The sequence below is a fragment of the Muntiacus reevesi genome, chromosome 6 (genome assembly GCF_963930625.1).
Source record: "Muntiacus reevesi chromosome 6, mMunRee1.1, whole genome shotgun sequence".
NCBI lineage: Eukaryota > Metazoa > Chordata > Mammalia > Artiodactyla > Cervidae > Muntiacus > Muntiacus reevesi.
This window is the reverse complement of record NC_089254.1, coordinates 47,280,481-47,296,305: the sequence shown is the minus strand read 5'-3', so window position 1 is coordinate 47,296,305 and position 15,825 is coordinate 47,280,481. Positions and strand designations below refer to the sequence as shown.

The window sequence follows — 15,825 nt, the reverse complement described above, 5'->3', positions numbered from 1 at the left end:
ATTGCCCAAGACCTCTGGTCTGAAAGTGTATACATATAAATAAATATATATATAAAGAACAAGACAAAGAACATTCAATACCCAACCTCAATAGCTCATTCCAAGAAATCTTCCCTTAAAAGAAAAAAAAGAAACCTCCAAAGCAGATACATGAGAAGCATTGGTTTTTAAAAATTGTTTTCCAGTAAGAGCTAATTCCTTTATTTGTGTCTCTCACACCCCCTGTCATTTTCCCCATAGCATAATTAAGGATCTGGATGAACTAGATAATACCATTTTAGTCCTATGATTATCTGCCATTGTTATTGGCACCCTGAGGTAGAGTGCACCTAGAGAATTTTAAAGGAGTTTTATAGTCATTAAAATCTTCAGCCTCAAATTTTATTCAGCTTATCCTCAGCTATAACTGGGATAATGACAAGATAAGGATTTTGTGACATTCCTTAACAGGCTTACTCAGTAAACCCTAAATTGCTGCTGTGGGTAGGCACCCAGAACTTTCTATAGGCTCTTCTCAGAGTTTGTTGTTCTATGAATTAAGTTCATTTAGCAAATCTATACTGATCATTTATCTGTGCAAATAACTATGGAGAATTAAAAAAAAAAAGTTGAAGACCAGACTTGCTCTTGAGAAAAACAAAGTCTAGCTGTTAAACCATGAACTGGTCTCACATTAAAAGTAGTATGTGACTGTCCAAGTCTGGCTGGGGTGTTAGGATGGCCTCAAAATAGCTCTCATACACTGGCTGAAATGTGATTGAAACTATCACATCATAATTTCACTTTTCAACTCAAATTTTTGCCAATCCCTCCCTCCAAAAAAAGAAAAAAAATCAAATGACTACTTGTCCTGCTCGCTTCTAGGCCAGTGGTTCTCCAAATATTTTCTCCTGAATATGTGTGTTTTGGAGATAAGGGGACCCAACAATTCCACTGCCAACAAAGGGAAGACTCCAAGATTTTAATAGCCCATCAAGTTGAATTAACACCTTTGATAAAAGTTAGAAAACTGATACTAAGAAGATTGCCCAACTCTCAAAGATGAATCAAGGGAGTACCAACATTTTCTTTAAAAACTAACATGGAGCCTATGCCAAGAAATGATCAAATTATTGATTAAAACCTAAAAGTGTCACAGCTATACTATAAGAATTTAGTTGGAAATTTTTTTAAAGTTGTTTGTGCTAAATGATCATCTCAATTTAGGGTGAGAATGGAGGGAGGGTGGCTTAAGAAATTTTGTAAGGCTCTCAACTTCATATCACAAAATATTTCTAGAAATTCACCAAAGTACAGGTCAGCTGCTGTGCATGAGTCCTTATTCCATCATCAGCCCTCAAACATCACTAGGAATTATAAACTTTTTAATATTTATCTATCAAAGAAGGTGAAAATGGTATTATAAGGCTTAACTTGCACATCTTTGATTACTACTGAAGTTGGACATTTTAATATGTTTCTTAGACATCTGTCTTTCTTATGTATGAATTATCTACTTATGTCCTTTACTTATTTTCTAATTAACAATGAAGGCTAATGATTAATAAAATGTCATATTTTGTAGGAAGTGTTGTAAATGTTTTATTCGATTTGTTGTTTCCTTTTAATCTTTTTTATGTTATTATATTATGTATATATGTAATATTATAGTCTATTATATATAATATAGAGTATTATATATATTTTGTGTCAATGTTTATATAGGCAATTTTATATAGTCAATCTGTTTCTTTCTCTCTCTTCTTTGCTTAAATGCTGGAATCCAACATCAGGCTGTTTTCCTATATTTTATTTTAGTATTCTTTTAGAAATCCTGGAGTCACTTTATACTCTTTTAATATCCATGTCTTTAATGCACTACAATTTATTTCAGTGCATGGTATGGGTAAAACTATAGCTATATTTTGTTTCTCAAAAAAAGAATTATTTTCCCAATACTTTTTTAGTAAGAAAACCCATCCTTCCCATGGGTTTATGATGCTTTATTTTGAAATGTTAAATTTGTGTGTCTCTTTCAAGACTATTGTGCCTAATGATTTATATGTGAATTTGACAGTCTGTCCAATGTTTTATCTAACACTTCATTTTATAACTAGCATTTCATAGGGAAAGTACACAACTGTGCTTCCTTTTCTTCTCTAGCCTTGATTTTTTATTTTTCCAAGGCAAAATTTAAAATTATTTTGTCAAACTGAAAAGGAAAGTATTTGGGGTTGGAATTAGATTTTTAACCCCTATTTTAAGTGGAAAATTTTATAGAGTGCTGAATAGGTAATTTCAGGAACTGATTAAAATTATTATATACTGCTGCACATTTATGAAGTTTATGTATCTTTTTTAGCATATAATTTCCGCAAATTTCTTGTAAGGATTATTTCCAGGAGTCTTTGTTTTCCTGATGCTAGTGAGTTATAATTTTTGCTCCATTTTATTTCTGATTAAGTCTATTATTTTTTTTTAACTATTCAATGAAAAAAAAATTCACCTTCAAAATATCTTCTGTCTAAACAGCTGTTCAACTGAGGCCCAAAGAGGCAGAGTCCTTCAGTTTACAGGTGGTGTGCACAGGGGCCAGTGAGCCTCTGTTCAGGAGCTGTGCAGCCGCTTTCCATGGTGCCAACCTGAATCTGTCCTCACCAAGATGGATTTATTGCATACGGATGCTGGATCTTTTCATAACAAGGTGCTTCTTGACATAGAGCTTCTAGTTAAAGTGCATTTCTTCAGAGAGGCCTTCCCTATCTCCATCTAAAGTGGCTGTTTATTCTCTCTACTTCATCACTCTTTTTTCTCTGTATAGTTCTTTTCACTCTCTGACTTTTTCAATGGTCTCTCTGTTGCCTGCCTGCTCACCAACACCAGAATTGGAAGCTCCTTGAGGACAGGACCTGGCCTGTCTTGTCGTTCACTGTATCCCAGTACCTAGAAGAAAGTCTTACACATAGTTGCATCTCAGTAAAGCTTAATGATTAAATGAATTCCTGAGAATATGAACTGATGATGCTTCTTCAGTCTGAAAACCACAATCCCAGGACCCTTTTCTCTCTCTGGGGACTTCACATACTGTTAACAATGGCCCACTGTCTGTCCTATTTCACTCTTGGCTGCTGTTAAAAATAGTATTGTTATTGTTGTTAGCCACTCAGTCGTGTCAGACTCTTTGTGACCCCATGGACTGTAGCCCACCAAATTTCTCTGTCCATGAATCCTCCAGGCAAGAATACTGGAGTGGGTAGCCATTCCCTTTTACAGGGGATCTTCCAGACCCAGGGACTAAAGCCAAGTCTCCTGCATTGCAGGCAGATTCTTTACCATCTGAGGCACCAGGGAAGCCCCAGGAATAGTATTACCTGGGATTAATTCAGGAAAGTGATGCTATTGAGAAGTGGCATGAAAATAGAGGATGAAAGAATAACTTTGGCTACTCCAGAAATATTTCCCCACTGCGGAGATACCTGCTGGCTTTCTGACTGATCAGGACAGGCTTTTGGCAGAAGTAGTAATAGTGGGTGAAAACATTCTCTACCTTATTCCTGCCTGCCTGTTGCTTTTCAAAGCTTAGGGGCAGAATAGTCTCGGCCATTGCTCAGCTAACCCCTCTGATAGCTAATTAGTGATCATTCTTGCAGATTGATAATCTGTTGATGGATTCTTACTGTTTCTAGCACTATTGTAGCTTTATATCTTTGTTTGTTTAAATGGATATTTGACCATGAAGTCGGGGGAAAGATAAGAAGTTTCCACCACAACCCAGAAGTCCACAGGCAGTGCTGTCAATTAAACAGAGATGATGTTCATGGTTTTACATTCAGCTCATATTCAAAACTGAATGTAGAGAACTGTGTTTTAATGTAATCATTCAGTCTTTTCCTCATTTAATAAACATGACTTTTATAAGTAATGTTCTTACAACATATACCTAGGAAGTCAAATAGCAGTTAAAAATTGTTATCAGTTGTCCTCTTAAGCCAAGGACATTGATATGAACCTCAGTGTTCTCATTTATGAGATGGGAATAATAAGTTTCTAGCTCAAAGGTTGTTGCAGAGATTAAATGAAATAATCAGCATAAAATTCTGAATAGAGACATAAAGAAAATACTACTTACTATTAAGATTGAGGTTGATACTATTTTAGTTTTATGTATCCTTCATATATTCTGTGAAAAAATGGCAAGAACTACAAGAGCCACACTTATTAAGAGAAAGTCACTGTTATCTTTTAAAACTAAGCTTATATTATCCCTCATGGTACCTGAGTATGGCTAAGAGTGGGTACATTTCTGCCTATGGGTGTGAAGCAATGGAGAATAGACAGAGGTATCCCAGTGGGCAGGCCAGCTAGTGGATCTGTGAGCACATAGAAGGCACTGCCTTCATGGGTCACCTTAGGCAAGATCCTTAGAAGATTTATACAGTCATAAAGGGTTGATTTTGTTAGTCCATGAAAGGTTGGTCAGACTCTCAGGGGAAAGAAACCAAAAGTAGGAAGTATCTACCATTTTGAGGGCCTATTACCTACAAAGTCATTGACTACATACTTTATACTGTTTCATTCAATCCTAACAAAATTCTTTAGTAGACGTAGAGAAAATTTAGGCTCAGAGAAAGTTCCAGTAACTTGTCCAAGGTGATAAGGGACCTAGTCAGCATTTGAACTCAAGTGTGTTTAATTTCAGGGCTTTCTCAGTGGCTCATCAGTAAAGAATCTGCCTGCAATCCAGGAGCTGTAGGAGGTGTGAATTTGATCCCTGGGTCAGGAAGACCCCCTGGAGGAGGGAATGGCAACCCACTCCAGTATTCTTGCTTGGAAAATCCCATGAACAGAGGAGCCTGGTTAGCTACAGTCCATGGGATCACAGAATCAGACATGACTCAAGCAACATAGCATGCATACTTGTATAATTTCAAGCCCGCTTCGTTTCTGTTATATTCCACAGTCTCTCTCAGAAAGTGACAAACACTAAGCAACCTAACTTTGCCGAGACAGGCATATAAGCCAGAGTGACAATGCATTCTTTTACAATGGTGCTTTGAATCTTTTCAGTGAGTAGAATACTTGCCTGTGATAACAAATTATTTGAGAAGTAAAATTTCTAATCAGAAGGGAGTCCACCTAGTCTGGAGGAGTAATTCTTCTTGGCCACAGAGTTTATTGAATTATGCCTGATCCATAGGCCTAGTTAAATATTTCTCTCCTTTTTGGGTGTTTCTGTTCATGCAGGTTGGCTATTGCTCTGAAGAGCCAAGGTCTAGGGTAAGTGGTCTTAGGCACCAAGATAAATGCTTTCCTCCTGTGTTCTTGCTCCCTTCCTCGGCTGCCAGAGGGTCTGATGTGTTGCCCTTTGGCTGACCCAGGATGATAAGATCTACTTGAGTTGGGATTGGTAGTAGAGTAGACACACCTAGTAATTTACCCTGCTCTGGTTTGTGGCTTCCTTGGCCTCTACTTCCTCTGCTTGATCTCGCCTAATTCCCCAGAGTCCTACAGAAGTACTTGGGGACCAGAATCCCAGTTAAATAATGGTGATGGTTCACTTGGCTGTCTTCTGAGCATGCTCCTCTATGGATCCTTGACAGGGGAGGGAAGTAAAATCTGGATATTCATGGATTTTGCCCAAAGTAACAACACATGATTTTAATCTCAAAATTGTCCCCAATGTTCTCCAGATATCTGCCAGATTCCATAGTTTTCTCTCCTGCATGCAAACAGCGCCAAATCCTTGGTCTTAGATTCCCTAACTAAATTCCACAGAAACCAGCCTCCTTCTGCTAAACCACTTTGTCTTCAGACAAAATGAGAGCATGCTAGTGTTCTTTCATATCAGCCCAGTTTCCACAGCGTCTTAATGAAATAGCATTCCAATGGCAATCTTGCTTTAATAGGACTTCATGATTTCTCCAGTTTTTCAGCCCTGAATATGCAGACCTTCTCTTTCCATGGCTTAAATCTCTAAATAACTCTTTTATCCATTCATTATGTATTTATTGGTCCTATGTTTTCAATCACAGTGCTTAACCTTATTTCTGAGTTTGGGAGCAATTAAGTTTAGCCTATTTGTATCTGACTTCATTAAGTAAATTTGCTACTAACATTCTTCTAGAGACATATGGATCTATCTAAATAGAAAAATTATTAAGTAGTTTATTTTTGAACAAATTGGTCATACCAAATAGTTATATAGGGCAAGAACTTGGGGAAATTTTTATCTGCATTCTAGGAGCACCCACTGCAAATACTTTTTTTTTTTAATCTGTCATTCTTATATTATTGGAACTATCTGAATCATCTAAAGACTTGTTTCCCGTTCTTTCTAACCTTTAATCCAGGAAATGCAAAGTTCTCGTGACAGAACTAGAAAGATAAAGGGTTTAGAAAGAGTAAAATAGACTCATGAGTTTTTAGAATTTATGATAATCCATTTTTAAATAAGAACTATCTACATAATAATATAATTTCCACACAATGTTAAACTACGAGGTGTCCTCCAAGGTTCAATTGCTACATACTTGAACACACCAGAATACTGAACTTTAGTTGTTCTGACAAAATAAAAGTAATTTTGAATTTTTTGAACTGAAAAAGCAGAGACAGTACCCCCCAAACTAGTAGACTCTCTTATTCAAGCTGTTTTCCTTTATTATTAAATGACAATGTCTACTATGAGATGCACACATCCACAGACATGGAAATAATTCTAAATTTCTGATAGAAGAGACCAATGGTTAGTGGCTTAGGAAAGAACATTCAGTTTGGAAATGCTGTATATTAGGATGACTTAATAGAGAGACATTTGAAATGAAATCTCTAAGGTGCTGCTCCAGTATGGCTTGAACTGTTCTCTTGTTTATCTATCTATCTATCTATCTATCTATCTATCTATCTATATGTATGTATATATGTATATATATCAGTAACTTTGGATTGAGAATTTATGATGATATATCAAGTGGCTTCTCCTCCCCCTTTCCTCCTTCTCCTATTCTTTTATTCTTACCCTTATTCTTACTCTTCAATTATCCTTGCTGTTTGGGACATAGATTGAATGAGCTAGAATTTATTGGATTGCTATAATCATGATATTTTTCATATTAGACACATAAAGATCTAAGCAATACCTTTAATGTCAAGCTACCAGAAGTACTGGGGTCCATCTAAAATCTTTGCAGTGCTATTGTTTCTTTAATATAGTGTGAGTTATGGCAATAAGAACACATGTGGTTGCTGACCTGATTAAAACTGTTAAGTGAGAGAAATTTAACCAATAAGACATGTCATGAAAGTGTACACCTTTGTTGGGTTTGAAACACCACTTTATTCACTCCTGTGATGCTAATGTGCTGCTGCTGCTGCTGCTACTGCTAAGTCACTTTAGTTGCGTCCGACTCTGTACACCACAGGTCATTAAAATTTCCTAAGGTCTTGCAAGACAGATCAGTTTATGTTTTCACTTTTTTATCCCCAAGCCCTTGGAGCAGCCAGAGCTACCAAGGAAAGGCTACTTAATACTTTAGAATCAAAATGTTTTGCAAAAGCAAAGGACCCTGATAATAAGATACTAAATTGCAACTGTTGATCACACGTACCCATCAACTAATGTGATCACAAAATGTTTCAGAAATAACTTTTATCTTAGTCTTTTTCTCATCAAAAGTTTTCAATTTAGCTTTTACACAACTTTGTTTTTCCTGGAATTTAACTGTGTTAAATTTTGCAGTAGAATTTAATGGAAAACTTGACTTTGCTAAGGGAACTTGTTCCATAAGATAGGACAGCTGTACCATGATTCCACAACAAAGTACCACTTCTGCCACAAAAATGAAGCAAAATCAAGAGACCCTAAATATCTGTTTCTTATAACCCACGCCCCCCCATCCCAAGACTATATTGTTAATCAAACAAGTTTGTGTATTTAGTTAACTTGGAATTTTCCAATAGTTTAGGTTGGTGCCTTCTGGTTAGGAAACTAATACCAATGTTTTCTCAACCTTTCTCCAGGCTGAGAAAACTAATTAACTAGGCTGAGAAGTTATTAAATAATATACTGTAGATTTGAAAAACCATTTCACAAGAAAACCTTTGACTAATTGTGGCTTTCTTTAGTTCCTTTATTGAAGTTCAAGTGAAATTATAATGATAACAGTCTTATTTTAATAAGAAGAGTACTTGTTTTATCATCAAAAAGTACCCCGATGAAGGAAAAGAACACCTAGCTATCCAATTTGAGCAAATTGTATGTTAAAATAAATATACAACATACCACTGGGAATGTTATAGCTGCAACGAAGCGTAGCACACACAAACACATATACTCAGATTACCCAAATACCAAGAATGCTGTGTGTGTGCATTCAGTTGTGTCCAACTCTTTGTGACCCCATGAACTATAGTCCACCAGGCTCCTCTGTCCATGGGATTTCCCAGGCAAGAATACTGGAACAGGTTGCCATTCACTACTCCAGGGGATCTTCCCAACTCAGGGATTGAACTCGCATCTCCTGCATTGTAGGCAGATTCTTTACCATCTTAGCCACCAGGGAAGATGTATCCACTGCCAATTATATCCCACTTCTTGAAAATACATTACACTTCTCATCTTTAAATAGGAAATAAATACAGTAGCTGTGTTAATATTTGCCCTAATGAAAGCAATATGAATTTTAAAATAGCGATATAAAAGTGTCATTCTCCCCGAATAAAATATACCACAAATTATAGCCCAGTGTTTTTTTTGCACATGTTCCTGAACTAATAATTCTGCTTTAAAACAAATAAAAGTATATTTCAGTTGTTATCATCCTAGCATAGTTCTCAAATTTTATTGAGGTCATTCCCTGGCAGTCTAGTGGTTAGGACTTTGTGCTTTCACTGCTGTGGCCTGAGTTTAATCCTAGATCAGGAAAGTAAGATCCTGCAAACCACGCAGCACACACCCCCCCCCAAAAGAAAGATTGTTGATACTAGGCTATCCATATATAGTTAAAGTTAAGTTTATTCTTTTAAAGAGCTTTCCACTCACAAGGCCTTTAAATCTCACAAATTACTCACAAGACTTTGGCTGAGGAGGCTCATAATCTCATCCAACTGAAGTCATTTTTCATCAATAAAAAAGGCAAGGATGCCCTTCCTGCATCTAAGGTGCCTTCAGTAGATGGACAGAAACACAATCTACACACTTCAAAAAACTGAAAGATACAATCGTGTGACACAGGTGACTATACCAGCAAAGCAATTTAAAATAACTGAGGGAACACTGAGAGGATGGAGTTAGTAAGGAAAATCCAGCAAGGAGTGAGTATTGAGTTTTCAAATGGTGTGGAATTTAGCTTGATGGGAAACTCAGTACATCATAGGAAATCTCAGAGATCTAAACTTTCTGCCCTTTTAAAATATTTAAATAATTTTATATTTTGAATACTGGGTTCCAGTCGTAGGAAATGCAGCATCATATCAATTTGCAAAGCCTCTGGCAAGAAAGTCACCCGGATAATCAGAGCACTTGGGGGCAGAAAGGCCAGGCCCCCTTGACTTCACACGAGCCAATAGGAGAGGGAGGAATGGCTCTGTCCCCAAGCAGGGACTTCAGAGTTGAAGGCCAAGGGTAGAGAAGACCCCTGCACTTGCATGGATCCTGGCAGTTTGCCTTGGGAGGGGTGGAAGGAAGTTGCTGTGATGTAATATAAAGGGTCAGAGACACAAGACAGAGGGTCCACGAAGTGAAACCCAACCCTGGTCCTGGTCCATGTCAGGACTATCTGCAGATAATTGAGGCACTGGATGCTCCTCTCTGTTAATAGGAACCAGTCCCTGCCCTATTCAAGAGTCCTTTTATTTTTTTACTATTTTGGCCACTGGAGAATTTTATACAAGATTGGTGACTGATAAAACCCCATGTACCCAGAAGTAACCCAGGTTTCATTTCTCAGGCTCTAGTGGCCATTTGAAAAGAGAGACCAGTGCCAAGAGCTGAAGCTGGAGAGGGAGTCAGGGCCTAATCAAAAGTGCCTTGCGCACCAGGCTGTGGAGCCTCCACTTTTCCTGGAGGCAGTGGAGAACCCCTGGACACAAAATCCTTCTGCAAGGAAGATTTAGCTTAACTGGGAAATGGCTTAACTCCCAAAGTGGACAAACTGAAAAATGAAGGGTGCCAACTTCACATGTCCTGAATAAAATAAGAGGAGTTCCTTTCCTTTCTCATTCAAGTGGTGGTGTAGATTGAGGTGGGTGAAGGCAAAATTGCAGAGCTCAGGGAAATAGAGCAGGGTTATCCTGTGGGTGGGGAGAAAAGAAGTGGGTAAAACACTCACTAAGGCTTTATCAAGCTGGACCACCTCGAAGGCAGCTGTGAAAGTCTCCCCCATCTGTGTAGTCCAGATACTGGCCTTGGTCAGGGTGCACTCTTCTCTGTGACTCTAGGAACCAGCATAGGCAATGCAGATAGCAGGGGTTCAGGCTTGGCTTATGAATGAATGAATAAACAGAGGATGGTTTCTAGAACAAGGAAAAGGACAGAGGGTATAGAGATCTTGCAAAGGTCAGCAATGCTAAGAGCTGGGATGTGGGTGTGACTGAGGGGATGGACAAGAGTCTGTACCCTTAAGAACTATCTTGGTGAAACTGAGGACACTGAGTGCTTATGAAGATTGAAGGAGAAACTATGGGTCAAGAATGACTCTGAGGCTTCTGTCCCAGGAAACTTGGACTTTAAAGAGGAAAAGCAGGCTTTTGAGAAAAGATAATGAATTTGGTGTAGATCTTAGGAAGCACTTTATTCATTAGAGGAGTGTTTTGACTGCCTTATAGCCATATATAAGCCATATAAGGCTCATGCCTTATAGCCATGAGCACCAAAGAATTGATGCTTTTGAACTGTAGTGTTGGAGAAGACTCTTGAAAGTCCCTTGGACTGCAAGGAGATCCAACCAATCAATCCTAAAGGAAATCAGTCCTTAATATTCATTGGAAGGACTGATGCTGAAGCTGAAACTCCAATACTTTGGCTACCTGATGTAAAGAACTGACTCATTTGAAAAGACCCTGATGCTGGGAAACATTGAAAGTGGAAGGAGAAGGGGACAACAGAGGATTAGATGATTGGATGGCATCACTGACTCCATGGACATGAATTTGAGTAAGCTCCAAGAGTTGGTGATGGACAGGGAAGCCTGGTGTGCTGCAGTCCATGGGGTCGCAAAGAGTCAGACACGACTGAGTGACTGAACTGAACTGATAGCCATATTTATTATAAGATAATACATATTTTGAACTGTAGTGTTGGAGAAGACTCTTGAGAGTACCTTGGATTGCAAGGAGATCCAACCAGCCATCCTAAAGGAAATCAGTCCTGAATATTCATTGGAAGGACTGATGCTGAAGCTGAAAATCCAGTACTTTGGCCACCTGATGCAAAGAACTGACTCATTTGAAAAGACCCTAATTCTGGGAAAGATTGAAGATGGGAGAAGAAGGAGACCACAAAGTATGAGGTGGTTGGATGGCATCACCGACTCAATGGACATGAGTTTGAGTAAACTCAGGGAGTTGGTGATGGACAGGGAAGCCTGGTGTGCTGCAGTCCATGGGGTCACAAAGAGTCGGACATGACTGAGCGACTGAACTGAACTGAATACATATTTATCACAAAACAAATATATCAAAGAACACTGAGAAGTGCAATTAAATCTGTTTATTGAAACAGTATAGATAAACTGTGAGTGATACAGATTGTTTTCAGCATAACATAGGTGTCACACATTTCTCCTGGCAATAGATGATGGATAGATATATGGCCAGATAAAACACAATATTAGAAAAAATCTAGAATGATAAATTTTATTACTAGATGTCTCCCTAGAAATCAGCAAACCCAATCCCATTTAGCAAATGAGAAAATAAGGACCAGAGAGGCTAGCATTCTCCATTCTCCAAACTATAGGGCACCGACCATGTGCCAGGCACTTAGTGCTGGGCATATAAAAGTAAACAGAACATGGTAGCCATACTCATGGCACTCATAGTCAGGCTAGTGAGTCAGAGTGTCCAGGAAGCAGGAAATTTTGACACAGCCTAGTAAGCATTATCAGAATAACTTGTTCAAGCTACGAGGTGCACCCAGTCCAGGCTTGGGAGCAGCCTCTGAAGGCCATGCATGAGCTGACCTGGGAAGGATGAGCAGAAGTCAGACCAACAAAGAGGTTATGAAATCCTGCCCCAGGGATGTTAGAGGAAGCACAGTCTATCTAGTGAATCAAAGGAGCTCCAGTACAAGGGAGTTCTCATCCTGGATTTCAGAAACAACAGTCTCCTGAATCCCAGTTCGGTGCTATTTTTAGAATGCTACCTGTCTCTTTAGGTCTCTTGACAAGTTGATTCAGCACACATATCAATACTCTTGCATAGAAAAAAGGAAGAATACATGGCTCATGCTTACCCAGAAATAGACATTAAGATTTTCCAAACTCTCCTATGTAAAAATATATCTTTAGAGGAATCATTTCTTTGTACTATAGCCTTTTATTTCCTCCCCAAGTATTTACATTGATTGGGTCATGCCATAAAGCTCTTAAGGCCAGAAGGGATTTTCAGAGATCACTGTGTCAGAGACCAAGGGAGCACAGGGTGGGGGAAAAGGAGGAGGTGCTGGAGGGATGGAGCAGTGGAAGCAATCCCTACCCTGGCATAGGCAATAAGGGGGCCAGTGTGTATAGAGAGCTTAAAATTTAATATTAACACTGACCACAGTCAGTCTGCTCTTTTTATCATGATGTGCCAGCAATCCAGCTATGTGCCAGCATAATCCCAGTAATGTCAGTAGTAACACATTCACCCCTGATGACCCTCCCCTCATCCTGCGTATGCCACCACATCACCTATACACCTGCATACACAGAAAGCGCAGGGTCCAGACAGGCTCTGGAAATACCTGAGATCCCTGTGTTTGCCATCTCTTTATATATTACTACATATTCTCCATTCCATTCCTTTTTTAAACCTAGCCCAAGTAGTCAAAAACCATACATACAAAAAAAGCATATCAAAGAATTATGATATTTATCTCCAACGAAGACTCTCATTTCTCAAGTCTCAAATCTGGCTGGAGGTGGGGCCGCTGTATCTGATGTCTGATGCTGTCCCTTCGGTGTTTGTAGTCTTACCAGGAGCAGTCCTCACTCATCCTCTTTGGTTGGGCTGTCTGGCACGTGCTTGGTGGGGTGAACACTGATGGGTCTTTAATGCCCAGCTGTATGTCGAAAAACCGTGTGGACAATATCACACTGTAATTTTTGGTGAAGGTTTCTTGGACAGGATAACAATCCTTGACGGTATAAATGCCAATCCAAGTTTCATCTATAACGAGGAAGGCAGGTTGAGTCTTTAATGTAGAAGACAGGCAAAATACAGTATGTTTAATAGTGGTAAAATGTAGCATTTTAACCACTTTTAAGTACAGTTCTATGGCACTAAATACAGTCCCATTGTTATGAAAGCACTGCCATCATCCATTTTCAGAGATTTTCCATCTCCCCCAGCTGAAACTCTGTGCCCGCTAAACACTAATGCTCCATTCCCCCCTCCCCCAGCCCCTGGCAACCACCATTCTAGTTTCTGTCTCTTTGAGTCTGACTAGTCTATGTAACTCATTTAAGTGAAATTATACAGTATCTGTCCATTAGTGACTGGATTATTTCACTTAGCATAATGTCCTCAAGGTTCATCCATGTTGTCATGTGTAGCAGAATCTCCTTCCTTTTTAAAGTTCAGTAATATTCCACTGTATGCATACACCACCTTTGTCTCCTCATGTGTCTGCTGATGGAAACTTGGGTTGTTTCTACCTCTGGCTATTATGAATAGTGCTGCAGTGAATATGGATGTACAGTTATCTCTTTAAGTCCTGGCTTTCAGTTCTTTGGGGTATATGCCAAAAAGTAGAACTACTAAGTCATATGGTAATTCTGTGTTTAATTTCAGAGGGAACCATCACACTGTTTTCCACAGCAATAAAGGCCTGTGTTTATGAAACACTCTTGGGGAAGGTGTGTGGGCAGCATTGCAGAGAAGAGCGTCACATCTCTGCACAAAAGATTCATAATGGCGGTCGATCTGGTCACTACAACTTTAGTTAGTGTTTTGGGGGAAGGAAAAGTAGGTGCCCAATTCTCACATGTGCCTTAGACAAACATGTCACAGGCCTTGGGGGCATCCCTTAACAGTCAAAGTGGAGAAAGTTACAGGGGGGCCTTAGAAGGCTGAGGGGTTTCAAATGCAATGCTGAGATCCCTGCACTACACAACTAACAGAGTACACGTGAGCACTTCAATGGAGTTAAACAATTTGATTAAGCTTCTGAATTTCCTTATTAATGACTGCCTTCCTTAATGAGCTTAAATGTTTTTTCCCTTCCTGCCTCTTGAGATGCAATACTTGAATACTTTGTTGAACCCTTACATGATCTGGCTGACTTTCTGTCCGACCACTCCTGGACAGTGATCTGCTCCTGGGGCCCCCCTATGGAGTATTGGTCCTCAAAGGTGGAGTTCTGAGGAATGTCCAGAGGGTCCCAGGGCTCTGTCAGGGTGATCTTGGAGCACTGTTTGGTGACTTGTTCGATCTGAAACATCACTCCATCCTTATAGAGCAAAATATATTCAAATAATCTGGAAGACAGATTAAGAGAAAACATTCAGGACTTTATGTTTCAATCACCATGCCTTTTATCAGCATAAAAGTCAAAGGCCTTTGATACAAATTACTGTTAAAATAGAAAAAAAAGTAGTTTTGCTTGTGAGGCAATTATTTACTCATTTATAAACACTAGGCACCCGAACAACTTGAATATAAAATAAAGCTCAGAGGTCAAAACTGAATATTCCTGAGAAAATTATCAATTACCTATCAGTTACCTATTAACTTATCAAGTACCTATTGTATGACAGACTCTCTGCTTGGGATACAAGCATGAGGAGGTGAGGAGGCCTTGAGTTAGCAGCTGGTTTGTCACATTTTAGCCTTAGAGACACAGGAGGATTTGACTCTTGACCTTAGTTGAGTCCTTGCAGCAATGAGTCTAGAGGGATATGCTCCAGACAGGACGACAAGAGTTGAGGATGTACCATACAACTGGGCCCCACTGTCTCAACTGTCATCACAGGGACGGGCTTTGGTGAGGAGTGGCTGCACTGGGAATGAGCTGAGATAGGCAAGGACAGAAGCTGAGGGACCCCAATCAAAGGGCGTCACTGGATGGAGTCTGTCTGCATGCTCTCAGCCTCATCCCGCACGCCCAGTGCACACACTTTGTGCAGAGCAAGCCGGCAGTACTCCCAGGCTGTGCTTGAGCTCACAGACCACCCACCATCACCTTGCATGCTGTGTGGTCATCAGCCTTGTATCTTCCTTAAAACTAAGCCATCCTGATGTTGGATGAAGCTCGCTGAGCTTCCATGCCTACAGCTGTCAGTCTAAAACTCGGGGCACTTTTGCTGACCCAGTGTGAGGTTGCAATCCTGACTTCAGAAGTGAAATTCGACACATCTGAAGGCAGAAGAGCCCAGAGAAATAGCTTTCCATGAGAAAATAACAATAGTCAACAGCTCATCCGTGGTACATAAGGCTCACTCCACCCCACAGACCCCCGGAGGATGCCTGTTTTCCATCTCAAGTCAGGGGTTGAAATTTATCTTCTTCAAAACAATATTGTAAATGATAACTTTCTAATGGTCAAATAGTACCATTATTAGTATTATACTTCCATTTTCTATGAGCTAGCATAAAAATTTGAATATAACCTCATTTTATGTATTTAGAAATATTGACCCTGCTTAT

General features: G+C 39.4%; 1 protein-coding gene across 1 annotated transcript in view; it reads right to left on the bottom strand.

Annotated features, from left to right (window-relative positions):
* Nucleotides 1–11,671: 11,671 nt before the first annotated feature.
* Nucleotides 11,672–15,825, bottom strand: part of EPDR1 (ependymin related 1) — a 30,192-nt gene continuing 26,038 nt past the window's right edge. The window contains exons 2-3 of the mRNA XM_065939920.1: nt 14,449–14,657; nt 11,672–13,347 (exon numbers count right to left, since the gene is read on the bottom strand). Coding sequence (XP_065795992.1) covers nt 13,151–13,347; nt 14,449–14,657 — 406 coding nt within the window. The 3' untranslated portion in view covers nt 11,672–13,150. The remainder of the gene's footprint in view (nt 13,348–14,448; nt 14,658–15,825) is intronic.